Raw genomic sequence first — 27,718 nt, forward strand, 5'->3', positions numbered from 1 at the left:
GGAGCTTGCTTGTCGGCTTGACGAGGGCTTAGGGTTCATGTACCCCGCACCTCCACCAGATGTCACGAAGCCACAGACGACGCAGTTGTCTTGAAGGAAAACACGTTTATTGGAGCGAACTTGTGCTCCCCTAACAACTCAAAGAATACAGAGGCGGCGAAACAGCAGTCAACAAAGTGACGTACGCATGCAAGCTACAGCGAGTCGAATACCCCGGCGTCTGCTCTGCAGGCTTTTTATCTTTTGGCGCGCGTGGTTCTCGAACCGTCGATTCACATCTAGAACATTGTAGATCCAAGAAGGTTATTCTGGGCTGTTCACGTTAGATCGGATTGCTATCCCTATCAGAACAGATAACACATGCGGCACAGAAAGAAAGAATGTAACACGCGCTTCCCTTGGCACAGAGATAACACAGACCGGCGCAGCCGTGCGGTAAAAGCAAAACACAAATAAACACAATGCTTGGTTCGCGGGAACATTACGTTGTGCAACTAGTGTAAATCAAAGAACGACTGCCGCAGTTTTACACCATTCCAACTGCATCCTGTACTCCTTTCCGTGTTTTGGTTCCCATGTAAATAGTGTTCTTGTTGCAATTAATCATTTCATAGTTGCGTTCGCTCTGTCCACTTCATTCGTGCCTCCTCCATATTTTTTGTACCCTGTAACCTAACGCGCAGTCTAACAATATTTACAAAGGAAATGAACCAATAGACCCTAAAAGGCATTAAGATTATTCCAGTTACCTTTGAAAACGCAGTTAAAGCAAGGTGTTAAAATATCCAGTCACATTTGTGAAACGCGCACTAGGAAATCCGCGTGTACGACACAGCATGAAACGGTTATGTCATTTTTACGTTCGCGCAAGTTATAAGCTCTTGCGTAATAAACAGAAGTGCGGTTGCTCAGACTAGCTTCACACGCCAAATAATATTCCTGAAAGCCTTGGGAAATTCTTCAGAAAGAAATCCGCCCATTGCGCCTGACGTTAGCAATGCGCCACCTGCTAACGTCGCATGCGGCGCGCTAAACGGAAAACAATTGCAGCGCTGTGCCTGCTCCGGAAATACTACAGTCAAACCCGTTTATAGCGAACTGCAATATGCACCGCGGTTAGTTCGATATATCCAATAGTTCGATATAGCCGAACCCGCCTATAACGAGCTTATTGTTACGAGTTCGCAATCCGCGGGAGCCCCCTCCCTCCCTCCTCACCAACTCAGCCATCCGCGTATGCAGAAACGAACACAGTACAGTAGCCATTACCATACCAAAATAATCCATTTATTGCAAGTATAACAAAGCTGCTTTCCGCCTTAACTGCCCACGTTGCAAAAAAGCGGTGATGTTCGTTTTCACTTTCGCTTTGGCGGCTTCAGCTAGCGTAGCATTTTCTACAAGAAACATTGTTTGCACCAGTTCGAGTCCGCGTCCTCAAAAATCTCAGAAGCATTGGCGGAGCACATCGACGGCCGAAAGCCCTTCATTATAAGCGTCGGACGGGTTTCACTCGCGACATCATCGGAAACGCTGCCGAGCTCTTCCCACAGTTCACCGATGCTGCTGTCTTGGACTCGCTGACAAGGCGGGTTCCGTCGCGAGTCCCACGCGTCAGAAATAGTTACGGGTATTGGGCGTCACGTCGCTCCGTGCGAGGCGCAATGTCTCAGTCGCCGCCACGGAGCTCCGTGGTCGCGGCCAATCCACATCTCACTCGCCGCTCCGAGATCATGCATTTCGGCGGCCATTCTAGGCCCCCAGAGTTCGATATATCGGATGTGAACTTCGTTATATAGAATGTGTTTCCCATGAATTTCCGTAAGTGAATTTTTTCCGTAACTGAATTTCTTAGGCTCGCCAACTCCTCCGTCCATAGGCGTCCGCAGCTCATGACGTCACGTCGAGGCGCAGGTGCGCGCCTCTCCCCCGTACCCTCCTCGCTCTCAACAACAGCTGCGGTGGTGCGGCAGGAGTGCGTCTGAGTGCGCGCATGCGCCGTAGCTGCCCCGTGCGCCTCGTCGCTCTCAACAACAGCTGCGTCGGTGCGGGGGAACGCGTCTGCGCGCGCATGCGCAGTAGTTACCCCGTGCGCTCCGTCGCGCTCAGCAGCAACAGCGGCAGGTGTACACGTGATAGTGGCGTGCTAGCGGCGTGACAGCTGCGTGACAACAGCGTGGTGGGGGGCGTGGAAAGGTCGCGCGCTTGTGTACGGAAGTGCGCGCATGCGCGTCTCTCCCCCATACTCCTCTCCATCGACAGCGCGCGCAGTGTATATAAGCGGCGGAGCGCGCGTTCGAACTTCAGTCAAGTGCGTCTTTGCTTGCCTTTCGTTTGACTCCAGATGAAGTATAAGCGATGGAAGCAACAGTACCGTCAACAAGTTAAGCATTCCAAGCCCTCCCCACATCCAAACGGTAACCACAAACTACCCAATTACGCAACTTTCACGCAATACAACCACCCCTATGCGACGCATTTACTCGAGTTCCACACGTGGGAAGATGCGGGCGGGCGGCTTTTTGTTCGATATATACCATAATTCGCTGTATCCGGGTTCGTTATAGCCGGGTTAGTCGGTCACGCCTATGTTGTTAGTTTCCGTCTCACGTATCACGGCAGAGTATTATAAATTATGAAGATGCTGACTTCGGCCGTCGGTGCAGTCATGAACAACTTACACCGCATTGAAAGTTTGACCGCGGCAGCCAGCCGCCGCTCTTCTTTCAACGATGATTAGCAGCACGACTGACGCTGCGGAAGAAAGGGAAAGTAACGCCGTCACCGGCGGAGAGGCGCGTTCGGCAGGCCGGACCTAGTTTCCATCGAGCTGCCGTGCCCGAGAGGTCTGTTATAGCACTATTGAAAGAGCATGTCTTTTAAAAAGTTCAACGTGTACTTGAGTTTAAAAGTTCAACGTGTACTTGAACGGACCACCGTTTATTGTGCAAACCGACGACCAGGCGCTCCGTTACATTCAGCAAGCTAAACAGCTGAACAGTAGAGTCCTCCGCTGGAGTCTGCTTTTACAGGAATACCAGTTCACAGTCGAACATATAAATGGAGCGGGAATGTGGGACCAGACTGCTTAAGCAGTGTGTAAACACAGGTATACCTGTAATTGTGTACCGCGAGTAGAATTCTTAGGTTGTAACTTCACAAGGTAGAGCGTGACCTTTGCATTCGCGGCTTCTGTATTGTACCGATCATGAAGTTTGTAATTATGCGTATTACTGATTGTACAGTACATCATTTGCCGTGTCTTGTTGGCGTTACTAGTGGTGGCATTCGTGAACTTTGCGGTTGCATGTTATTGTTTGTGAACAGAATATTAGTTATGTTTCTTATGAGTTTCATTGTGCCAGTGCATAGCATGTATTTGTGGGTACTAAATCACACTCATTGTATCTGAGCTTACGAGACTTTGGCACTAGATTACAGTCCGTATTGCCGATAAGTTTCGCACTTGTAATGACTACTGTCCAGACATTTATTATGGTCACTAGCTTATTTCGAGTACTAGAAGTGTATCATTCTTAAACTGATCAGTTGTCCCTAGGATGTGAATTTGTTGAGGAATCTGTGGACTGTACGCGAGATATGTAGGTGTCATTATTGTTATTTAAGATGTTGTACTGTACTAGATTTTGTGTTTGTACGAACTGCAACTTTGTTGGCAAAGTGCGAACGACGCGTACGCACGACTTTGTGATTTTTGAGAAAATTATTTCATAACATTCTGAAACTGGGGGGCTGTGTCACAAACCCAAGCGTACGACGCCTAAAAGTACCGCAACAAGCAAACCAGCTACGTTTGGACGTCGTGATGTGACAACGGCATCTGCGAGTTTTTGCACCACGCCATCGGCGACCCGCGCCCTGCAGGACAACAACGTACTCACTGGCCTCGAATCACCGTGATCGTGTCGGACGGCCTGGCCTACGACGAAGCCACGCTTCACAGGTAGCCGAATGGCCTCCGAGAGCGGTGCATCGTCCGGCCCGGTCGGTGAACATTGTGGAACTCCGTCTGGCATATGCATCGAACTGTTCTTTTTCTTTTTAGCTAACTACTCTACTGCGTAATATCTATCTGTTAACGCTCCTGATTGTATCATTTTGTATAATTTTTGAACTGTCGCTGGCATTTGCATCCATTCTAAGTTTCCTCTCGTTTACGTCACATGTACTCGTGCTTGTACAGTGTTTTGCCTGTCAAAATATAAGTGTTGGTGTTGTTTTCGTTCAAGGCTCCTTCTTACCGCTCTGGTCGGCGAAAGCCGCACATCAGATGGCCACCCCCTTCGTCACCTGTGCCCTGTAGATTCTGTGGGGTTGTTCGCTCGCTTGAGTCGACTCCCCACATCTTCTAACGGCGCACCCAATTAAGTAAACGGTGACACCCTCGTACCATCAAAAAACGTATACCCAACCATACAAAAAGAGCTAGGATTAAATAAAACTATGATTAAATTAAATTAAATTAAATTAAAACTATGATAATAAATTTGCGCTAATGGCGGGACGTTCCAAATGACGAAGGCAACAATTGTCGCAGTGGGCAATTGCTGCGACTTCATTGCCCTCCTAAGCGCAAGAACCGAAAAGCGGAAACACTCCGCGATCCGCCTGGCCCAAGTACCAAATAGATGCCTAAACATGGTTACTCACGCTCGAAAGACTGCAGGCACAGTACATAAGCGCTTCAGGCGTATTCGTGAAGGCGCCATGATGAAAGTTCCCATCACATCAACACCCGGACGAAATGGTCGGCAAGGGAACGACGCTGCTCGCGAAGATCACCGAAAAACACGCATACCGTACTCCCTGTTGACGACCACTTTGCTGAAGGAAAAAAACACCCACCTCCCCTCGTGGGAACCCCTGTGTAGATGCGACGCATAGGGGGTTCACGTTGCAGCGTTGGACAGCGGAGGAACGGCGCTGGAACGATGGAGCGGAGCGGCTCAGTCACCGCGTTTTATAGCGCGCATAACAGTGAGGGGACGCGCCGGCCCCAGTGCGTCTGCCGCGGCTATGACGCAACACAATCCAACACAATCCACTTTAATCCAATCCAAATTCAATCCAAGCCAAGCCAAGCCAAGCCAGGCCAATCCAATCCAATCCAATCCAATTCAATTCAGTCTAATCCAAGCCAAGCCAAGGCAAGCCAAGCCAAGCCAATCCAATCCAATGCCCCTCGCCAGAGAGTGTTCGCTATCGGAGAGGAAAGGGGGTAAGCGGCGGAGAGCGCAGCTGGCGGAGAGAGGAGAATGGGGGAGGGGTGGACGCCGACAACGCCGGATGGATGCAGGGACAAGGCGAGTGAATGAGATGCGTTCGCATCTATAAATATTGAGCTCGTCTCCTCATCCAGCGCTCAGGAACACCATCCTCAAAGTGTAAGAATGAAAATCTCTGCGCAAGATATAAACGTAAGTATAAGACAGTATAATATATACTGTCCCACCAACATATATCTACTGCAGAATTTTATGTCTGTGTCTTTATATTATTTGTGTCAGTTGCATTTTTAGTGCTTTAGTAGTAATCCAAGCTGAATTGTTTTTAGACCTACATTTTTTTTTCAAAAATTTCTTTCTGAATGTTTTTAATGTGCACTAAATAAGACCAGGCGTTTCAGTCTGTTTGAAGCACTCACTAATGTAAAGGAGGCCATTTTGTTTTAAATAATTACTGTTAACTATTTTCCCACTACCGAATTTGTACTGTAACTTTTCGTGCTAAGGTGTGTCCCTTTTGATTTGTGGGTGTTAATGTCATTTTTATTGTCCTAATTTAATGTTTGTAGTTTCAATGTTCCGAGTTGCTTTGCTGAATTTTTTATCTGTGAAGTTTTTCAAATGTGTCCTAAATAGGAGCTTGGCCTCCTTCTGTGTGGAAGTGGAGTAGAAACCGTTTTTTATGCTGTGATACTTTACTTCCAAATAAAGTCCTTTTTGTGTGAAAGTGCAGAACGAACCGATTGTCATGTTATATGTTCTTGAAAATAAAGTGTGAGTTCGTTTGTCCCTCTTTTACATGTTTTAAAAATACTTGTGCTTTGCTGCTTGCTTGTAACTGCCTACAGTACCGTCATGGGGTGAGTGGGGCGGTAGCATGCGGAGCGAAAACACCCTGCCTCGCCGGGAATAGCAGAAGGCCTTTGGGGCGTAACGGGATGCTCTCCAAGAGAGTGTAGTAGTATGCCGTTCTGCAGTATCCGGTAACGCGTGAGCCTATAAAGCTTATTCACTTTTAAGAGCAGTCACGGAACGCTGCCTTGAAGGTGGTATTGCAATTTTTATATAGGGTTCCGGTGCTCCGCCTCGGAGGAAGTACGTCACTCCTACGGGGAGTATTTCGACTCTCGTTTTGGCGGATCACACGCCACACCCGGTTGAGAGAGCCCAATGCTTGGAAAAGGAGTGAAATATGGGAAAAACGTTTTTGCTGCCAGACAGAGTGCCCAGCACTCCTCGAGTTCTTGGAGTGCATACTGTCAGTGTGAAATTGGCCAACGAAAGAATCCATCACGAGGAAGCTTCGCGTTCAATCATCGTTGTAGTTAGATGCAGGGGTGCATGAGTTTTTTTTTACGGTGTAACAGCGCACCAAGTGCTTCGTCGAGTGATATATTTCTGATACATACTATGGAACAACACGCGCTGAATATTTCTCGGCATTTTATTCTCTCTGTTTGCGTGCGGAACACCATGGAAGGCGTTAGCAAAGCGTTTGCAGCTGTGGAGGCTTTTCGAGGACGATATCCGGCTTGGTGGGCGTTTGGTGTGAGCCAGCCAGTTGCATGATTTCCCCCGACCAACCATGTAACGATTACGCGTTAACAGATCTGCTATTTACGCACACCGTCCAGCCCACAAAGTGTGCACTCCTCCCAAGGTGAATAGGCAAAGGCTCAGCGCAACGGACAGAGAAAAGGACGAAATAAGAACGACTGCGCGCCAAACACCGGAGCAATGGGGATCAGATGCAGCGCAAGGCGGTGTAGTCGGGACGGAAGGAAGTTAAAAAAGGCCAAAGATGCGATGACAAAGGAGGAGCGTGAGCAGGTCGCTGTCTCGAAAGCAAGGTCGGGATCAAAGCACGCAGCGTTGCTTTCAGTCTTGGCTTCGTCCAGCGGTGTCGCGGAGGATACGCAAGTGCGCCTCTCGACCAGAGACAGTCCCCCGGCTAAGCGCATCGCGGGAATCGCCGGGCTCGCTTTCGGCGCTGCGCACAAGGCCTCAGTGCCGGCCTCCCGTTGACAATGCATGAACACTTTCAGAAGCCGTAGATTTGACCTAGCCTCATGCGGTTAGTATCAACTTTTTCCGCTGTCAAAAACGGGGGAATGTTGGGGACCGATTTTTCATCTAAGACCTTGATTTTTTACAAACGCCGCATTGAAATAAATCGCCAAATATCAGATTTCTGTTCCCAACATACCCTCCCTATGGCTCTTCTGATTGCATGCATGCCGGTAGAATTCTTCTGAGGCGCATAGTTTTAGCGCTAGGCTTTCTGAAAGTTCCCCAACTTGACAGCGCCCGAAATCGAATTTCCCACCCTTGTTGGTGGCTCCGTCTTTTGTAATCAGGAGGAAACATTAGGCTCTACAACTAACCGCGTACACCCTGTGGTAGTGCCATGTTTCTACGCGGGTCGCCGAACTTTTGGGCTCATGCGGCGCGCGCGCGGGAGAGTGAAAAAAGATTGCCGTCACTAATGCGGGTGCCACCACCGCTTTGATAGCAAGTATGCATTGCAGCGTCATCTCTTGCGAGTCGGTTCCCACGATTTACGGCGTGCGGGGAATACGTTTAGACCGATAGCGTGGGTCGAAGCAGCGCATATTTCGCTTTTTCACCGAATGATGGCTTGCTGCCGTAGTAATGCTGTTTAGTTATTATTCTACTTTGAGCCCTAGCGAAGACGAAGCGCTTGCCCGGAGTGATGCGACCCCAAGTCTTGCCGGTGCATGCGTTGCGTGTCGTTCATTGCATTGCGGCGTCATGGGAGAAAACTTAACGAATATTTTTTTTTCCTTGGAGGTTGGGATGGGCGAAGTGGTGGAGGGGATGGTTTGGGACTTGAGTCGCTAAATAGTTTCTTGCGGCTTCCTGAAGTACGGATGCCACCCGTTTTCGTTTTCTTTTGATCATGAAAACGTTTTTCCCGCTCCTCTTCCTCCTTACCTCCTCTCTCTCTCTCTCTCTGTCTCCTTCGCGTAGTATCAGCAATAGAGATTTCAACAGCCCCCGTTTGTCTTTTTCTTTATACCTCCAGCTTCAACAGTCGTGCGAACGGAGACTGAGCTTACCCAGCCACTAGCGTGTGCACACGCGTACCTTAGCGGAGTAATGTGTAATATAAACTTGCCGACTCATGCGCTAATTTGAAGCAGGTGTACCGTAACATTGTATCGTTCACTTTGCGTAGCAATCTGCCTAAATGTCAGGGTGCCTTTCTAGAATTCGTAAAATGTAACGTTTTATTACTTGAGTGCTAAAAGTTATTCAGGCAGACCCATGACTTACTTTTACTGTCGGTATGAAGCTTAATATTTCTGCAGTTTAAATGTGTCCTTCCACAATTTCTACCAGAATTCCCATTCACACCGTCCCATTTTCATTCCCCAAGACAAAGAAATGCGCAGTGTGCTGTAGGATAGATTGATACAGCGTAGAGGTGAGAAAGCCATGCTCGGAATCTTACCTTAGTCTTTGAAAGAAGGAAATCCGATTTTTTTTTACTTTTTCATGTTTGTTTATCCTCCATTTTGTTTTACATCCCTGCTTGCGCGGTCTTTTCTTACAGTGACTTTGTTTTTATTTCCGTTGTTTTAAACCAAATCTTTCTACCTCTACCAGCCAGCGGTTCCTTCGCGGCGTGCGGGACAATAAACTCCCAACGCGGCGGGGGCGGAGAAGGGGGGAGGGTTTCACTCATGGAGCACACTGTAGATGGCGTGGCGAATTTGCCCAGCGTTCCCCGCGCCGAGGTGCCCCTCTCCGCATAGAGTTTCTTACAATATACACTAGAGAGGAATCTGGCGCTAGCGTCTATGCGGCTCACATCAAGGCTGTCTATGTCGTCATGGAGCGCCATTATACATCGCGCTCGCCTTAGTTTCATCATTGGCTTGGATTGAAACATTTAAGTGGCCGCAAATTTAAACTATGTGCCACAAAAACGCGAAGAATAGTGTGAAACTAGGTAAGTGGACAATAAAAACAGGCTGTTTTAAAACTAGGGAAAAAGGAAGTAAAGCGTATTTTAGTCGCAACGGTTGTGCGGGCTATTCCGCAGGCCAAGGTTGTAGTTACGAACAAGGTTAATATTTGGGGGGAAACTCATTAGAGACTCTGAAATCATTTTACCATTCTTGCAAATAATAAGTTGCTTGAAGAGTTTGGAAAGTTTTTTGAGCGTGCCTATTAAAGCGTTGCCTTCATGGTGAACCGGTGCACCGACCGCCATTAGCTTAATAAGAAAAAAGGAAACGTCGCGTTAAACAGTCGTGCAGGATGACAAGGTAGGACCCGTATCTGTCGTATCCCCGTGGTAGTATCTTGTCTTCATCGAAGTACGTTTTGTTTCTTCTTTTTGTCGGCTACAAATTTCGCGGTGGCATATAACCCACTCAGTCATGCGTCCTTCACAGAACACGGCTACCACAGAACAGGGACGATTTCGGCTTGCGTGTAGCTCGTAAACGTGTTAATGCACAGTGAAGAAAGCAAATCCCGAAAATGGCTTAATAAGAATCCAATCGGGTACAGCTAGCATATGAATTCGTGTGACGGTCGCTTGCAGCGTTCGGTGACATGAACAGAGCAAGCTTATTCAAAACTAAAAAAAATGCGTGTCGATTTCTTTTTCGTTTTGTTTTGTTTTTTACCCTGTCATGGCTTCGTTATCGACATTTAAAAAGTTGGCAGACGTTGCATCATAAAAGGTGCGCACCATGGAGGAACGAATACTGCGCCCCGATTGAAGCGGAGCTGCCGGAAATTTCGACCACGATTTAGACTCATGTTGCGCGCGGCACCGCGCATGCCAAACACGCATGCGCGCGCAAGACGTCGCCGGCGATCGCCATGATCTTTCGCGTGTACGATGAAAAGCGACACAGGCGGTGTGCACGCCATGACTGGGAGGGCGAATGACTGATCGCGCCAGACCGTGATATACAGGGCTGCGCTTTGTAAACAATGTGATACGCACGACTGCAGAGTTTTTATGTCAGTCTTTTTATCTTATTCGTGTTAGTGGCATCTTTTATGCGTTAATAGTATTTCAAGCCGAATGGTCTTTAGACCCAGATTTTTGTTTTCCAAAATTTATTTGTGAATGTTTTTTAATGTGTCCTAAACAGGGTTTGGCTTTCCAGTGGGCATGAAGCACTCACTTATGTACAAAATACCGTTGTTTTGATTTAATACTGTTAACTATTCTCGCACTTCCGCATTTCTAATGCTGCTTTTCGTGCTAATGTCTGTGCCTTTTTATTTGTGGGTGTTAATGTCATTTTTATTGTCTGACTTTAATATTTGTAGTTTCCGTGTTTTCAGTTGCTTTGCGGAATTTTTATTTGTGCTTTTTTCTCGAATGTGTCCTAAATAGGTGCTTGGTCTTCTTTTGTGTGACATAGGTAGAAACAGTTGTTCATGCTGTGATATTTTATTTCCAAATGAATTACTTTTCATGTGAAAGTGCAGAACGAACCGATTGTTATGTCATATTTTCTTGTAAAATAAAGTCGAAGTTCGCTTATCCTTCTTTCCCATGTTGTAAACTTGCTTTTCCTTTGCTGCTTGCTTGTAACTGCCTACAGTACCGTTGTGCGGAGGGTTGGGGTGATAGCAGACGTGGCGGAAACAGGCTTCCTCACGGGGAATAGCAGAACGCTCTTGGGGCGTAACGGGTCGCTTTCCAAGAGAGAGTAATAGCACCCTTCCGCAGTGTCCGATAACGCCGCAGCCAATTAACTCTGAAAAGAAGTGACGGAACGCTGCCCTGGAAATGGTATTGCATTTTTCATACAGGGTTCAGGTACTCTGCCTCGAAGGGAGCGAGTAACTCCCACAAGGAGTATGCCGCCTCTCGTTTTGGCGGCTACGTGCCCCTCCCAGGAAGAGTAGCCCAATGCTCCAAAAGGGAGTGAAATATGGGACAAAAGTTTGTACTCCTAGCCAGAGTTCCCAGCACTCCTCGAGTTCTTAGAATGTAATCAAAGATTAACCTAGGGAAACCAAGACTCAAGCAGACTACGTCACGCTTGTACATGCTAAGCCAAGGGTATCTGAGCACCCATTTTTATCATCTAACGAAGGACGCAAAAAAATCGCTTTACTATTGTTTTAAAATAAATTGGCGCGGCCATGTATGTTCTATACATTGTTTATGTATGCCTTCGCGGATAAATCGGGCGGTTTTTGGAGCTCTAGGTTTCTGAAACGGAGCCCAATGGTTTTCCCTGTGATTAATCTGTCACTTCGTTATCACAAATGCGAAGCATGCACTTTCAGGAGCCTTCATCAGGTTGCATTGCCCCAGTGGGTAAAATAATGGTTTATAATAAAAAGCTAAATGTATAAAATAAATATTACGGATGCCTGAAGCTTAGGAAGAGGGCCGGTGTGTATGGACTAGCTGCTGGTAACGCGGTGTGATAAGCTCATGGAAATGTTCCAGGACACTCCGTTAAACACATTGCAGTAGGTAATAAGGATTCTATTCTCATGTTATCGTGTTGTTGGCGTCCGGACGGTTCCATTGAAAGAATGGTTTTAAAATTCTACTCCCTCTTCAGCATCATCCTTGGTGCTGAAGGCATGTTCCTTAACAATAGAGTGGCATTTGCAAATTTATGGCGGGTATGTTTTATATATTTGAGAGCAGACGGGAAAAATGCATTACTACTGCAAAAAATTAGAGCCTCTCTTTGAAGAAAAAGATGGTTAAAAGGCGAAGCTTTATCGCATGCAACCTGAATCAAAGTCACAGTCCGAAATGCAAACCGGTTGGACCATTCGGGTATGGCGCAATCGTCGGCTTTACATCGCGATGAGGGACCCAGGTTCGATTCCCACCGCAGGCGGCCTTCTTCCTCGAGGAAGTAGGGTTCCCTGCAATGAGTTTTGTGCCTAACGATTTCGATTTCGACTTTGAGCACGTTGGCTTTCGACAAGAGAAAGACTGGTATTTCAACTTTCTCTTGCTCCACGATCATCATCGTCGTCAGAGCAAGTTCGGTTTCCTGCAGTGCGTTTAGGGGCAACGTCTTCATTAGTGAGGCTTAAAAAGCTTCAGTTTAAAAAATAAGCAGAAAAGATGGTATGGCCGAGATATCAAACCAGGATAACTTGTTATTTTTCTGCCGTAACTTGCAAGAGACTGCGGATGATGTCATTACTTCCTCTCAGTGAAATTTTTGGATGTACTTGTATTTTCCCTCTCTAGATATATAAGAACCAACAATTCTTTACAACATATATATTGTGTGTATGCGTTTGAAACAATGCGCGCTCTTTGTTTTAAGCACTATGTTTATCTTCTAGCATTATGGGTGCCACATAAGTGCTAGTGTCTCTTTCCCCAAGTATGCGGTGTTGTATTGTATTTGATTTACCTGTATACTGACTTGATTACTTCAAGTGCAAGCCAACATAAATAATTAAATGGACCATTCTATACTGCACTGGTTATACAAGATGTATCAGGAATTGCAACAGCAGGAGTGACTGATTCATAGGTGGTTTCAAATTTGTTTTTCGCCCAATCCTGGAAGCCCACAAGCAGGCCTCCCATGTATTGGGATCTCCATCCGAACACTGTCGTCTCTACCTCACAATATGCACCACCCTATCATTGCACAAGGCATGCACTCATGCACACTGCGAGGAACCACCGCGGGTTCGAGCTATTTGAGAACGCTTAAGAAACTGAGACGCCGTCGCGCCAGCTCAACACAGCCGCGGTTGGGCAGGTGGAGTAGGGGGCAACAAAGGAATATGCCCAGTGTACGTCGGAAGAAGGCGTCTATTTGCGCCAACCCCTTCAGTTACATTTCAACATCCCCGTGGGTGGAAAGGGGCGATGGGCCATCTGGCGCCACGCGCAAGTGTGCGCGTCATCGGCGCGCTGAACCGGTGGGCACAGCAATAAGGGCAAAATCTGGGGTTCTGGCCGAAGGGCTCGCAATAGAAGGACACTGTCCGTCCGTTTCCAGGCACGTACTGCACGGCGTGATTGTCGACTGTCAGGTACGGCTAATATGTGAGCGAAGGGACAAAGGATTAACCTAAGGCACGGGCCGGCAACCGGAAGGGCTTGCGGGCTTAGAGCCGGCGCAAAAGAGCTGCGACCGGGCGGTGAGGGAAATCGTTACGCACCTTAGACTGTCCTGCTGAGCGTCCCCCCGGAACGGACCCCGCCCAAGGCGCGCGTCCCGCGTCCCGCCCTTCAAACACGCCAATCAAATGAGGCTAAGCAAGAACCAGGGTGGGGCGGTGGTCGAGTTGACAGTGTTTTATCGCCGCAACGGTCGCTGCAGCCTTCACCTCGGGTAGGAGTTTGAGAAGTCTCCACACAGTGGCGCCGAGATGAGCCGGCATTTCGGGGAGAGAGGGGAAAAGCGCCGCGCAACGGCACAAACCTAGCGATCGCGCAATGGCTCGGGCGCCAGGATCCCAAGAACACATGGGAAAGCCCATGTATTTGGATGTAGTGCCCACGAATACTGCACGACAATTGCAGCCGTGATAACTGCAGAACAAAAAGGGGCCCTTTCAGCACACGTTAGGTTCAAAGTGTCAAAAGGCAAAAGTGGCACTTAAGTTACGTTTGGGAATACGGGGGTATTGGATTGGATTGGATTGGAAATAAACCCAGCGTGGAATCAGAGCTAGGATGCAGGAATTAAATTCGGTCGGCACCAGAATCCCGGGACGCTCGCCGCCGAGTCTGTACACAAAGCAGCCGCTTCGGCGGATTGCCTCGAAAGCGCGTCATCCCTATTTCATATTTGCCGCGATTTCGAGGCGCTTTTTCAGAGAAAGTGCTACGAGTTGTGCCGCGCCTCCGCCAGATGGCGCCACGGGTCCCGCGACCGAGAGAAGACGCAGTGAAACATTCCCCTCGCGAGGGGCACGATCAAATGCAGAGCATTTCCGGGGGCGCACGACGTTAAGTAGTATGCGTTACGTTAATGTTATTGCACTTGTGGCAACTGCTGACGAGAGAGCGCTCGTCAGCAGTAATTTGAATGAGTCAACGATATAACGCGTGTTCGTAGCGTCCCATTCTGTGTCGGCTTTGTGGCGCAGTGGGTAAGCACCATGTACATTGCGTTCCGCCGGCAGGGTCGAGGGATCGAAACCGGGCGCCGGATAGTATTTTTTTTTATATAGTAGGGAGGGGTGCGGTGCGGACTACGGATGTCAACGCGGGTGACATCGTGAGTTACTGAAATCCTCTGCATTTAAAATTGCAAGTTTAATGAAACACACTTTGTGCAGATGTTTGAGCGGACCGATTGGTTGCCCAATGTAGATACTTGATTTCACCACAATAAATGTGTGAAAAGTTGCTTTTGCCCGCACTTTTTACTTTCTAGACAGAGCGAAGTTTTCCTGGTATTTACAACTCCAGAAACATCATGACGACGTTCTTCTGCTCAATGGCACACGTGACCAACGGTGCTTTGTGTCGTCCTATTGAATTATTTTTACAGGTAGCCATCGTTGGACGAACAGGGGCTGGAAAGTCTTCCCTTGTTCTTGCCATTCTACGCATGCTAAGAGCATCCGGAGGACGAATTCTTATTGACGGCGTCGATATCTCGGAGGTGTCGCTTAGGAGGCTCCGGAGGAGTGTTACAGTCATTCCCCAGGTAATAAAAAGCAATAACGTTTCTAACCAGAATTTTGATATACTGGCATCGGCAAGCGGCTGCTGCCCTAAACGGCCCAGAAATATAGCTTTCAGGTAGAGGCCACTCTAAACGCCGTCGGTCAGCGTGTGTTCTTTTGCACTTATTAAGGATACGACTTGAAAATGTTCCATGATCTTGCATCAACATTACGGTTGTTAGCTTTGTACCTCCTACGCAAACAAAATTTTGGCCACCTCTATCACCCTTGGTGGCAAAACTAGCCCGACATGGTAAAAACACTCCATGTTCACTCCAGCGCAATCATTTAGTGTTTGAGACAGTGCAGTTTATATGCCTTTGACACGAGCGCTCTGGGTGGCATAAAAACGAAACATGTAGTCACATCTCTCACGAACAATTAGCATTTCACCGTTCGCTACGAAAGACATGGTGATTGTAGAAGGCAGGACTGTGTTTCCGCTCATTGTGCCGTTCACGCGTTTCATCCCACTTCGTAGCAACCCAAAGCAGGTGATCTGGGTCGTGCATATAGTCAGTGCTCGAAGAAACAATACTAATCAATATTCTGGATCGTAACTTGCGAAACTGAACGAAAAGCAGCCGAATACGCTCGTCTTTCGCTGTGCTCGGGGAGGAGGGGGGTTGCCAGCAATAAGAAAGTAATCGCGACCCAGCTTTTTATCAGAATTTACAACTTTACGGCGGTGGAATCTTCAGGTAAACTGCTAACCCGTTCTTTATTTATCCTAGTGGGCCGTCATTTAAATCCTCCTCCGTGGCGGAATTCGTTGAAATGACATGCGGCAGAATGACGGAATCGTGGTCATCATGTGAGAAAAGGAAGGAAGATCGCGGTTGCGGTACACGGTTTTGCCCACTGCTGGCCATTCAGGCAGTCGAAAGGAAGGTGGAATTTTCAAATGATGCTGTTTTACTCTGGCCTAGATAACGTCTAGGTGTGAGGAACAGCCATAAAAAGAAAACACTGACGTAACACTATCCACGTTGTCTCATCTGTTTGTGAGCAGCCAGCAGTTAAACAAAGCTGACCATTCGACACCCGGTTAATGTGGCACAACGAGATGTCTAACGAGCAAGGTAAACAGCTGAGGCAACGTGTTTACTGCCTTCACAACGCTACCGCAAATGTGCAGGCTATTGAGTTGCAATTCTGCGCCTAGAACTTGCAACCATTGCACATTGCACCCAATACGCTTCGTTGAAGAGGCACTTGACGAAACTACGAAACTCCGACGAATGTACATGCGTTGTCCTGTTTCGTCATGTGGCGCGTGTTTTATTAGTAAATGGGGGAAGAGGGCGTGTTAAGCTTATAATGTGTACCGACGAGCCATTGACCTAGCTTTGTTGAGGCGTATGCAAAGGAATGTTCTGTGGGCACAACGTTTACCAGAAGGCGTGAAACACTCCGCTGTCACTCATTACGTGATATGTTCATTATGTAATATGTCACCGTAGGACGGAGGAACATACATCCCGGTATATATTCCTGAGTTTGGATGGAACCAGATAATTGATAGTGCGTATTCTCCCTAATCTAAAAAATTGCGTACACGTAAGTGTTACTTCATTTTCTAAGAAAATTGCCGGGAATATTTTGCCGATGGTGGTGCTGTCATTTGGAACGTAACCAAAATTATCTTCAGAACGAAATTTTCAGCTCGAATCACTGCCAGTTTTTCTGTATCGGGGACTGTTTGCTGCATTGTTGAAATAGCATCTACCGACAACGACCTGAGAACGCATTTCGTAAATTTTGCATCTGTTAACCTCAGACTCAGCAAATAAGTTTCTCAAGGAGTGCCCTACCGCAGCAAAGCCCACCAATGCGGTAGCTTGAGAAGTTTAAACCAGGGGCCGGCCAGTAGCAGGTCGGAGCGTCACCAGGCCAGCGCAGGTCCATGCAGCCCATGCCGCAACGGACGTCGGCCCTCTTCGGAAGCGCGCTGTCGTTTTCTTGTTTTCTGTTCTTCTCTCGTTCTGTGCCCCCATCGGTTGCTCCATCTTTGCTAACAAATTAAAACCTGTAAAATTTCGAGGGACCACACTGCGTGCAAACTCTGGGTTGCTATTCGTAGCGCGCGTTCGCGCAGCGCAGCAGCGTATTGGCAGCAGCGAACCATACATGTGAAGTGTCAAACCAGGTCTCTTGGGCACTCATGCGACGAAATGCGAGCAGAAGTCAAGTGCACGATGCCCGCTTCGTGACAAGATATCAGTTGTGTCAACTTGGTTTTCGTGCAACGGTGTTTAGCACACGCTTGAGAGCCCAGCACCAAACTGCACAGCACCATGAAAAGTTTGCCACGTTGGGAGCTGTGTTTGGTGTCGCACAAGTCTCGTATGTTGAGCAACGTGCTTTGTAATGCGTGCCTTTCAGGTTCTTCAGTGTTCAGAGCTAGTTTACTGTCCTGGCACAACCCATGTGGCTCAACCCATGCGGCTTAAAATGCTGATGTGAAGTTGAACTTCTGTAAATTCAGATATTTTACGCTGAAGCAATACAGAAAAAACGGAAAATTAAGGTGTTGCATTTCCAGGAAAATAAACTTTGTATATTCTTCAGACCGCCCAAAATACCGTGTGGCACCAATTGAATCCACTCGCAGGACCCTAGCTTAATGCGAGGCACGCTACGCATGAACCTAGACCCTACAGAATCGCACACGGACGAGGACCTGTGGCGGGTGCTCCATCAAACTCACCTGGCTGCTCTGGTCCACGGGTGCTGTGAAGGCCTGCAAATGAAGATAGCTGACGGAGGCTCAAACCTTAGGTGAATGGCACCAGATTGCTACTACTTTTCTTTAGCCGTGTGTGTCTGTCGTCACTTCGTCCGTGTCCCCCTTTTTAGCGCAATTAATTTATTTCTTTAGCCAATTTGTAACCAACAACCATGACGCAAACGATTTTAAATATGGACCTGCAATAGGATTCCACTTAATATCCATAATTTTCCGACGCGGGGCACGTGGTTACAAGTTTACACATATCAGGTTTCTTATTCGCATGTAGTAAAGCCAATAACAGTATAAAATATTTCGCCATTGTACATACATAAATCTGTTAAGAAGCCTTCATAACTTCATAATACTTAAAAACTAAGGGCATACAAATAAATAGAAAATAACAAGAGATAGCTAAGTCGCACAAAAACACGTTGAGAAATTTGTACGGGTTAGTAATAAGGAAACAAATAAAAATGTCGAACAAAGTGAACACAGTTGGGAAAAATTGAAGACGCAAATGTTGTTCATTTGTGGCCGTGGCCATGGAGCAAAGGTTGTTTCGTGAGGGAGATATTATATAGCTAAGCAATCCGTTCGTGCCAACAAAAAACTAACAAAATGTTTAAACGAGTCAACACCCTCGATGAGTTGAATCTGCTGAGTTGAATTTCCGTCCGCGGCGGCCGCTTTTCTGATGGAGGCAAAAAGCAAAAATGCCCACGTGTACGAGATTTCGGCGCACGTTACATATACCTAGGTGGTCAAAATTGCGTTGCGTCGGCGCGTAAACTCCTACAATCAATCAATCAATCAATCAATCAATCAATCAATCAATCAATCAATCAATCAATCAATCAATCAATCAATCAATCAATCAATCAATCAATCAATCAATCAATCAATCAATCAATCAATGTGCTGAATGTTTGATGATTCCAAGCAACCTTACCGCAGACTAAAAGAGGCCATGAAGACAAAATAACAGTGTTCAATTTGAAAGTCTAGCCATTTGTGAATGACTCAGCTGCATTATAGCATGGGAAGACCTCTTTAAACGAAAAATTGCAATAAATATAGAATAATTCTAGACCACAAAATATCAAACATTTTTAAAATGGCAAGAGTGAAGTAGGATGGCTTAGCACTAAAACATCGTTATCAGTGAATTACTGCACGTCAAGATGTAAGTGACACGACCAGACAAACTAGATTCCCCACTACCATCCCTCAGCCGTGTCCCTTGGCGATATGTTAGGTGGTCGGTCAGCAAACGCACAAATAAGATTCTGTGACGTCTGCAGAAATCGCTGTAAAGTGCCTGGGAAATCGTAACCTTGATATTTTGGGATTATTCTGTGGAATATTTCTTTGAAGCTTCAGAATAAATTCGTATCATTGTGTTGGAGATTAAGCAATCTTCTTAATGAATAAAGCTAGTATTTTGTCTTCATGGCCACTGTGGTAACCTATCTTTGTTAACCTGTATTTTCTCTTCATCGATGTGTGTTTTCACAGTTGCCATGGTTCTTACCGTTGGATACAAAACTTGCTGGCAAGTTGCCACCAATTTCATCTTTTTATTTCTTTTTCAAAATAGTTACATAGTAACTATTAGAGTAGCACAGCACCCGTCGTAAATAACTGCTGACTGATGCATCAATTTCTTGCAAAAACACTGCGCTAAATTGAAATTATGAAGACGAAGGACGGCGGAACACACGATGCAGACTTACGAAAGCGCGTCGTGTGTCGGAAAGTTTCTGATTAATTTTGGCCTCCTGGGTATCTTTAACGCTCGCCGAAATCGCATAACACGGCGTTTTCGCTTTCGAACAGGATATAAAAAGTAGCCACCACGCACGGGATCGAACCCGCGTCCTTGGACTGTGCAGCACAACGCCTTAGCCACTAAGCCACGGGGGTGACTTGAAATCAAAGTGCATGATCTCTTTGCGGATTCGCACTGCGGGGCCACTTTCAAAAACTCAGATGCGTATTTTAAGAGGTAAGAAGTTGGGACGGGTTGAAACAAGACAGGCTTAACGTTACGGGTGCGTTTTCGTAAGTTTTTGTAATCACGTGTGCTTTCGTAAGTCTGGATCGTGTGTTCCGCCGTCCTTCGTCTTCGTAATTTCATATTAGCGCAGTGTTTTTGCAAGAAATAACGTACCAAGTAGCCCAGAAGCAAGCTCTCATTGATGCATCAATGCTTGGCGTCGTTGCACTTCATTGTTATTTGTGCACCCTTTTCTACGAAAAGGATGCCCGAAAAGAACATCTGCACAAGCACGATATTATCTCGCAATTTATAAGCTTCATGCATCTCCTACCTTTAATGGAAAAGGCGAGGCATCGTGAAGCTGTTGCCGATTTTCATGTTTCTCAAACGATGCATTGGGGTGGTCACCAAATGCACTGCTTCCGTATTTCACAGCGAAGTATGTCGCCCATCATTCACAGTAGCCGGCCAGATGGTCCCCACGGATACCAGAAGGGTTCGGTGGGGCGGAGCCTTGTTTGAGCAACGCCACCCCCAAAAAGTACAGTGTTTTTGTTCTTTTGAACGGTAGAAACAACAGCCTATTCACTGTTGATATGGGTGTACTCGACACAGAAAAAAAGTTACTCTTAGTGTAAATATTGCGTGGGCTACCTTTTGGTTTGGCACCATTGTTCCCATTCGAGCTTCAACCTTCGCAATTATTCCCTCCCGTTTTACCGGTGGAAAACCAACCTTTATGTTTTATTTCGAACGTTACTGAATTAACCTCCTCAGTTTGATTCCGGTGACCCGGGCGAGCCAGCTCGGTTTCCCGAGTTTCGTGTGAACTGCAACTCTGAGGTATTTAAATTCGAGGGAGGCAGATGATTACTGCAGATGCCGCCCAGTCCACAACCCCTAAAAATATTCCTCGAAGTTAGTCCAACGAGATATAAACAGGAAATTATTTAAAAGGGGGAGTGGAGCAGCTCTGGGGCTGATTCGTGCCTAGGTTTCTATATGGTGAGACAGAAAGCTACGCTGTAACCAATGAATGTGCAAGCCACTGTTTATTAAAGCTATGATTAGTGCTTGATCCTGGTCGCAGTGGCTGATTTTGTGATGGAGAGGAAAAGCGAAAACGCCCGTGCGACGAGGTTTCCGGACAGTCTAAAGCTCCCCAGGTCGTTAAAATCTATTCGGAGCCATGTACTACGGCGCACCCCATAGTTCAGGTGTAGCTTACGTGCGTTATAGATCATGATAAATCATTATAATATAATAACCCATGTAAATCAAATCGTTCAAGCTGCACCAACGGATGCCAATGGCGACGCAATCTTATCTATTTATTTTCGAAGGCTTCTACAGCTGCAAATTCTGTGTCAAGAGCACAGCGTCATCCTTGGGCGAAGTTCTCCTCATCATCATGAGCCTGGTTGTGTCCAGTGCAGGGGAAAAGCGTCACCCAAAGATCTTCAGCCACGCCTATTGAGTGCTAGCTGAGTCCATGCTTTCCCCCCAAATTGTTAAACTGTGAACTTCTATTGGCTGATAATAAGTGTGATGTGCCTAATTCCCAAATGGCACAGAAATCAACGGTACACATGGGCTATGAGACGCGTCGTAGTGGAAAGTTTCTGATTAATTTTGGCCTCCTGGGTATCTTTAACGGTCGCCGAAATCGCATAACACGGGCGTTTTCGCTTTCCAACAGGATAAGAAAAGTAGCCACCACGCACTGGATCGAACGCGTGTCCTTGGGCTGAGCAGCACAACGCCTTACCCACTAAGCCACGGGAGTGGCTTGAAATCAAAGTGCATGACCTCTTTGCGGATTCGCACTTCGGGGCCACTTTCAAAAACTCAGATGCATATTTTAAGAAGTGCTGCTTATGTTCCCAAGAGCCTTCCTAGCATGGTTGAATCCTTCTTGTGTAGCCCCTTAGGTACCCATGCTGATGGTTACTTCCGGAGGAGGCAGCACTGCATGGGTTGCTCGCGGAGAGTCAAAGAAAAAAGCGAGAGAATGCGAGAAATTCTTCCCGAGAACGAAGTTGCCGCGCTCGCCTGCAGTGCTATTGACCTAGCGTTCGTCGGCACTGCTTTTTATACGCGCGCTTTTGAAGGAATAGCTGAGCCGCTGGCTTTCTGGTGAGATCCACTAACGTCTAGATGTTGGAAAGGCATAGCCACTGACATGCTCAACTGTACAGCCACAAACAAGAATGGGTATTTTGAAGCTCAGCTGGCAGAAAAGGCCGCTGAAGTTGTATTAGAGTTTTTTCTAGCCTTTTTATTACTATTCCAAGTCGAAAACTGTTTGTCGTGCGCTGCGCCAACAACGCTGAGCTTTTATCAGGGATGCAGGAAAGTTAGCACCCCTGTGCTCTCTGAAGTCCGGAAAAATTGGGACCACGCCAGTAGTGCAGAGACTCCATTTCCATATTTTCTACATGAAAACCGACTACATATCCACGTAGCCCTTGCTTGTGCGGTTGCGGGAAGTGGTTGTACAGTCGATAGCTGTATGACATTAAACACAGGAGCGCGTGCCGCTCAATACACCCGCCGCGGTGGCTTAGTGGCTTAGGCGTTCTGCTGCTGAGGTTCTGCTGCTGTTAGATTCCCGGCAGTGGCTGCCGCTTTTCTGATGGAGGCGAAAAGCAAACATGCCCGTGTGTCCGAGATTTTGGCGCACGTTAGTGATCCCCAGGTGGTCAAAATTATTCCTTACCCCCCCACTACGGCGCGCCTCATCGCCTGCGTTGCGTTGGTGCGTTAAACCCTACAATCAATCAATCAGTGCCGCTCAATACATGCAGAGCGCTCTGGCGAGAGGCTGGCGTGCTCGCGCAGTTTGTGCGGTTGGCGGGCGCACTCCCTGAAAGCGCTTTATCTCGTGGCTACCTGCTGCAATAGTTACGCCATGGAGGACCACACATTTTTTATCAAACAAATTCGGCAGCAAAACACAAACGTTTTAATGCGGTCACTGCATTTCGCACTTGATAAAAAGCCCCTCATCGGCGCATGCCTTCTGTGGAATCATTTCCAGATAATGAACGTAGCTACCGCAGTAGACAACAGCGCAATGAACCGTTGTCAGGGAGCGGATCCGCCAAATGTACGAATTACGACAGTTCGCCATCCCGTCGCTACGCCACTTTGCATGTACTGAGCGACACGCACTCCCGTGTTTACTACCTTTCCCGTGTTTACTACTAGCTTTCGACTGTACTTTGGTGTGCAGCCAGGGGTGGTCGAGTTATTCAAATTTTAGCGATGCTACCTGTGTCGTCCGGGCTGTCGTCAGAAACGCCTTGCCCGGTTTGACCGAGGTGTTTCTGACGGAGCGCTGAACTTATTCAGAGTTTTTAAAGCAAAGCTTTTTACCTTTACCCCCAAATGGTCCTTTCGCGACCATTGCTGTCAACAGAAAACTCTGAAAACAATTAAAAGAAGTTACGGGTACCGCGAGGAATCCAACCTGGAACGAATAGAATAACGGAGCGAAAGCCTGTTGCCTTACCGATTGAGCTACGAGCCCACGCAGAGCCGGGAATGACAGGCATGCACACTAAGCGCTGTGTTTGTGCCCTTTTTGTCTTGTGTTGTTAGCGCTGTTACTATGAATATGTACCAACTCGCCCAATCTTCCATTTTAGCACATCTGACGGTTTACCGCTTGTGTTCTTGCTGACGGTCACGTCACGCGACCTTTCGCACCGCTGTAAGTTCCTCCCGCGGCACGTGTGGCGGCCGTGTGCGCGCCGTGCGCATGCGCTCGGACTTCCAAAAATTACAGGAAGTTTCCACCAACGCTAAAGTAAACGGCAATGGCTAAAGTAAAAACACAGAATCCCTATATTGGAGACATCAACGCTAAAGTAGGCAAGAAGCATTCTGTAGAAAAGGCAGTTGTGAACTGTGGTCTGCGTTGTAGAAATAAGAGGGGACTTATTCGTCGATTTCGCAGGACGGAATAATCTACGTATCATGAATATCTTCTTCTTCAAACAGCAGAGCCTGAAGTAGACATGGCGGAGACCGAATGGGGAGCATAAAAATTAAATAAACTTCATAGTATGCGACAACCCTGGCGTCGCGGAGGATGTGGAAGTGCTCCAAAGGGTGAGGTGTAGTGACCACCGTATGGTAAGACCTCGAATTAGGCTAGATTTGTGGAGGGACCGTATATCTACTTAGGCAAAGTAGGGATCGCGGATGCCAACCATGAGGGAGAGATAAATAGAAGAATGAGAATGGGGCGCATTGCATTCGGCAGGCATTCTCAGATAATGTATAACACCCTGCCATGTCCCTGAAGAAGGAAGTCTATGACAGCTGCATCTTACCGGTACTCACCTACGGGGCAGAAGCTTGGAGGCTCACTTAAAGGGTTCAACTTAAATTGAGGACGACTGAGCGAGCAATGGGACGGAAGATGATAGGTATAACATTAAGGGACAAGGAGAGAGAGTGGTGGGGCAGAGAAGAAACGCGTGTTAAGGATAAATTATTGAAAATTAAGAACAAATGGGGGGGGGGGGGAGGGCGTGTAATGCGAAGGCACGATAACCATTGGTGGTTAAGGGTAACAGAGTGGATTCCTAGAGAAGGAAAGCTTGGTAGGGGGCGGCAGAAAGTTAGATGGGCAGGTGAGATCAAGCAGTTTGCGGGGGAAAATTGGTCGGAGTGAGCACAGGAGCGGAAAAATTGGAGATTAATGGGAGAGGCCTTTGCCTTGCAGTGGGAGTAAATAGTCTGCTGCTGATGATGATGACGACACCAACGCATGACTTCTCATTTCAAGTCCGTTTCACGTTATTTCACGTCTCACGTCCCTTTCACGTCTCATTTTAAGTCACGTCGTCGCGTCCGACGGCGGCGGCCGAGACGGATCGTCTAACACAGGGTTTCAGCTTCCTTTAATTTGATCAAAAAAGTTTCCAGTCCTTTGCATCACCAAACAACTCAACCAACCACCGTTCATGAATCATGCAATGATTTAACCTTAGCATAGAATATCATCTAATAAAGGGTGTGGTTAAAGAAGCCATGAAGACAAAACACAAAATTGGTTCATTGAAAAGATTGCCTCGTTACAATCATACTGACACCACATTAAAAGTAAACTTCGCTAAATGGTCATGCGTCCCACTAGCTGATTTGCCGCAACAGAGTCTATGATGTCATACCAGACTGAGCTTGCCGGACGAACTATTGGAGGCTAAATGTAGTGCATATCTATTTTACAGCAGTAAGAATGGTGCGGCAAGCAGCAAAAGTTGCGAAAATACACGTAAACATACAGGTACCGATGCGCACTGCTGTTGTTACTGGGCGCACTACGCTTGTTTTAACTTCACAGCAGTCCGACGCTTTGGAGTTGTCTTATACGACCTTGGCCGATTGGCGTAAGCGGCGTTGCCTTACGTGACCCCGTTTGTCAAGCATACCCCGTGTTTCACGAAGCGATTACTTTCTACTGTAACAAAAACAAGCCATGTGTAAATAAGGTAAAAAACAAAGCAATGACGGAGTGCAAAGTATGCTAGCGCCATCTGGGAGGTTTGACGGCAAGCAAGGCTGCAGAGCCGAATGGCACAGTTGAAGTTCTCTAGTATACGCGCCGTTATGACTTCATTGCATACGTCGCCAAAATAAAGGATTTGGCGGGAGAATCAAAATTTTAACCTAAATTGATTAATTTCTCAGTGAATACAGAATCATTTGCTGCCGCGCAAGTGCTGGTGACGCTGTAAAGCTCAAAATCTTTTGAATAAAGCAAGCTTTTATTTTGTCTTCACGGCTCCTTCAAGTGAATTTCACTTGTCTCTGTCTGTTTTCACTATTTAGAGCCACGTGAGTGAATTTAAGTGACGTCGAATCGGTAATCGTTGTGGGTGTCGTTTACAGCTTTGCTTTCCGCGTCGTGATCATCAACACTAGGTGAAACGCATCACGTGTCGTTCACTCGCATTTGCTCAATAATTCATACCTCGAACGGCAATAGAATGGAATAACCTGCCATCACACATTGTCATCGAAACAAATGTGTCGAAATTTTCAGATGCCTTAAACAAGAGGGTGCAGACCTAACGCCATTTCACTGCCCCGTTTTTACATTTGTTTTCGTCGTTATTGCTTATTTTTTCCCATTTGTACATTTGTACATTTCCTTTCCTCGTTATTGCTTATTTTTTCCCGCATGCTAGAACACGTGCTGTGACGTATCAATTTTCATACGGTGCTCTCAGAACTACTTTTTTTCCCTTCCTTTGCGAATGTTCCTTTTATTACGCGATGCACTGTCCTTTTCCTTGGCTCTTTTTGTTCTTGTGTTTTGTTTTAATGAAATTTTGATTTGACGTTTCACTACAGTGTGTATAGATGTATACCGTATGTAATACCCTCCGCAGGAGGGCCTTTAGGGTTGTTTTGAAACAAATAAATAAATAAATAAGCATTCACAGGGTGGATTGGCGTGCATTTTTCCCCTTCGTAGCTTAGTCTGCGATGCTGCAGAAAGTATTCTTTAGCTTTGGCAACAATCTGATTCCTCCACAGCGAATAATTTCCGGTTAGGTTTCTGGTTACAGCGGATTGTTTATATCGCGTTTCGACGAACGTTGTTATTAAACGGCCTTTCTTTGTTTCCAAGTGCCTGTGCTATGCGGCGGAATGGTTTTTTCGCATCTCTCCTCTACCAGTGTCGTTAGATGCAAGATTGTAGCGACATCATCTAGAAATCCAGCCAATGTCTCCCCTAACTCCTCTATCCTTACAAAACGTTTATCGTGATGGTTTTGAAAGTTTATTGAGTTTTGTCGAAAGAACCTAACGATTTCTTTTTAATTATCTATTGATCTGCCTATAGAGTTTCAAAAGTAATTTGGCCACCGCGTTCCTATTGAAGTGGGACAAGGCGTTTCAATAGACTTTTTCTATCGAGTAGTTATCGAAACTCGATAGAATAACCCTATTAAGTTTTTATTAAAGTTACCTATAGACTTTACATTGAATGTGGATAAAATTTTTATTGAGTTTCAGAAGAATTTTTCTATCGTGCACTTCGCCGTGAGAAGCGCTGTGTATGGTGCAGGGCCTTGAAGCAAAACACAATTTAGTGATATCGTGCTGACCAATCATTTGGGCCATTCCTAGAGGCAGAAAATCTGTCACAAGTCATTGGCTAAGCCTGCGCTTAATGACAGTCTAGTGTTAGTGGCGCGTCTGATGCCATGTTCAGCCAACATGCCCTCAGTGATAATGCTATTACTGACGACATTCAGTCCAACTTATTCAAAATTGTGCTGATAAAACCAGTCAACAGGTTTTGTTTACAAGCAATGGCAGATTTGAGTTTATGCTAGCAAGTTGAACAAATGCTTAAGTCAAAGCTGGTGTTCATCAATTTCAAAGTTTGACACCTGTGCCTGCTTCTAGCACAACAAGTTCCCTACCACCTAGGACAAAAAATTGCTAATAAGAAATTCACGGAAAGATACACGCAGAGAATCGGCGCTTCATGGTAGAAGACCAACATATGACAACATTGTGTAGTCTATTTGCAACGACTACAATCACAACAGCCCATTTTCATCTGCATCTTCAGCCTAGTGTCTGCTTCCCTTCAGGGCGTCAAGGTAAAAAGACGCTTTGGGTTCAAATTCTAGTTCTGTGAATACATACTTCTATGTATTTTTCAAAAGCAATATTCCTTGGCATTATGTTAGCTAGAGTGAAGTAAGTTTCACGCCACGTTCGGCACAGGGCCCCTGCGCCTCTGCCTTGCACTCCCGGAACTCTTTATTCAAGCAATCATTCAAATAAGGAAGGGGATATAGTGCTGGCAGCCAGTACTTTAGATCGTACAAGATAATTTGCCGCCATGTCTCCTAATTAACACACTGGCCTCCATGTGACTGGTAGTTCTGCCTCCCAGCCTAGCGCTGTCAGGTGTGGGTACATGGCGCAGTTTTCGTGCCTCTCATTGTTCTGAAAGGCACTGGTTTGATTCGACCTCCTTCAATTTTTTTTTCATTTTCGTTAACTTTGTTTGCCTAACGTCTCTTG

At 46.6% G+C, this 27,718-nt stretch overlaps 1 protein-coding gene across 1 annotated transcript in view; it reads left to right on the forward strand.

Annotated features, from left to right (window-relative positions):
* LOC144177985 (ATP-binding cassette sub-family C member 2-like) overlaps positions 1 to 27,718 on the forward strand; it is a 603,957-nt gene that overhangs the window by 541,659 nt on the left and 34,580 nt on the right. Inside the window, exons 24-25 of the mRNA XM_077705540.1 lie at positions 14,744 to 14,902; positions 17,536 to 17,702. Of these exons, the coding sequence (XP_077561666.1) occupies positions 14,744 to 14,902; positions 17,536 to 17,702 (326 nt within the window). The remainder of the gene's footprint in view (positions 1 to 14,743; positions 14,903 to 17,535; positions 17,703 to 27,718) is intronic.

The sequence above is a fragment of the Haemaphysalis longicornis genome, unplaced genomic scaffold, assembly GCF_048455015.1.
Source record: "Haemaphysalis longicornis isolate Haplotype H1 unplaced genomic scaffold, Haemaphysalis longicornis Haplotype H1 scaffold_1, whole genome shotgun sequence".
Classification (NCBI taxonomy): domain Eukaryota; kingdom Metazoa; phylum Arthropoda; class Arachnida; order Ixodida; family Ixodidae; genus Haemaphysalis; species Haemaphysalis longicornis.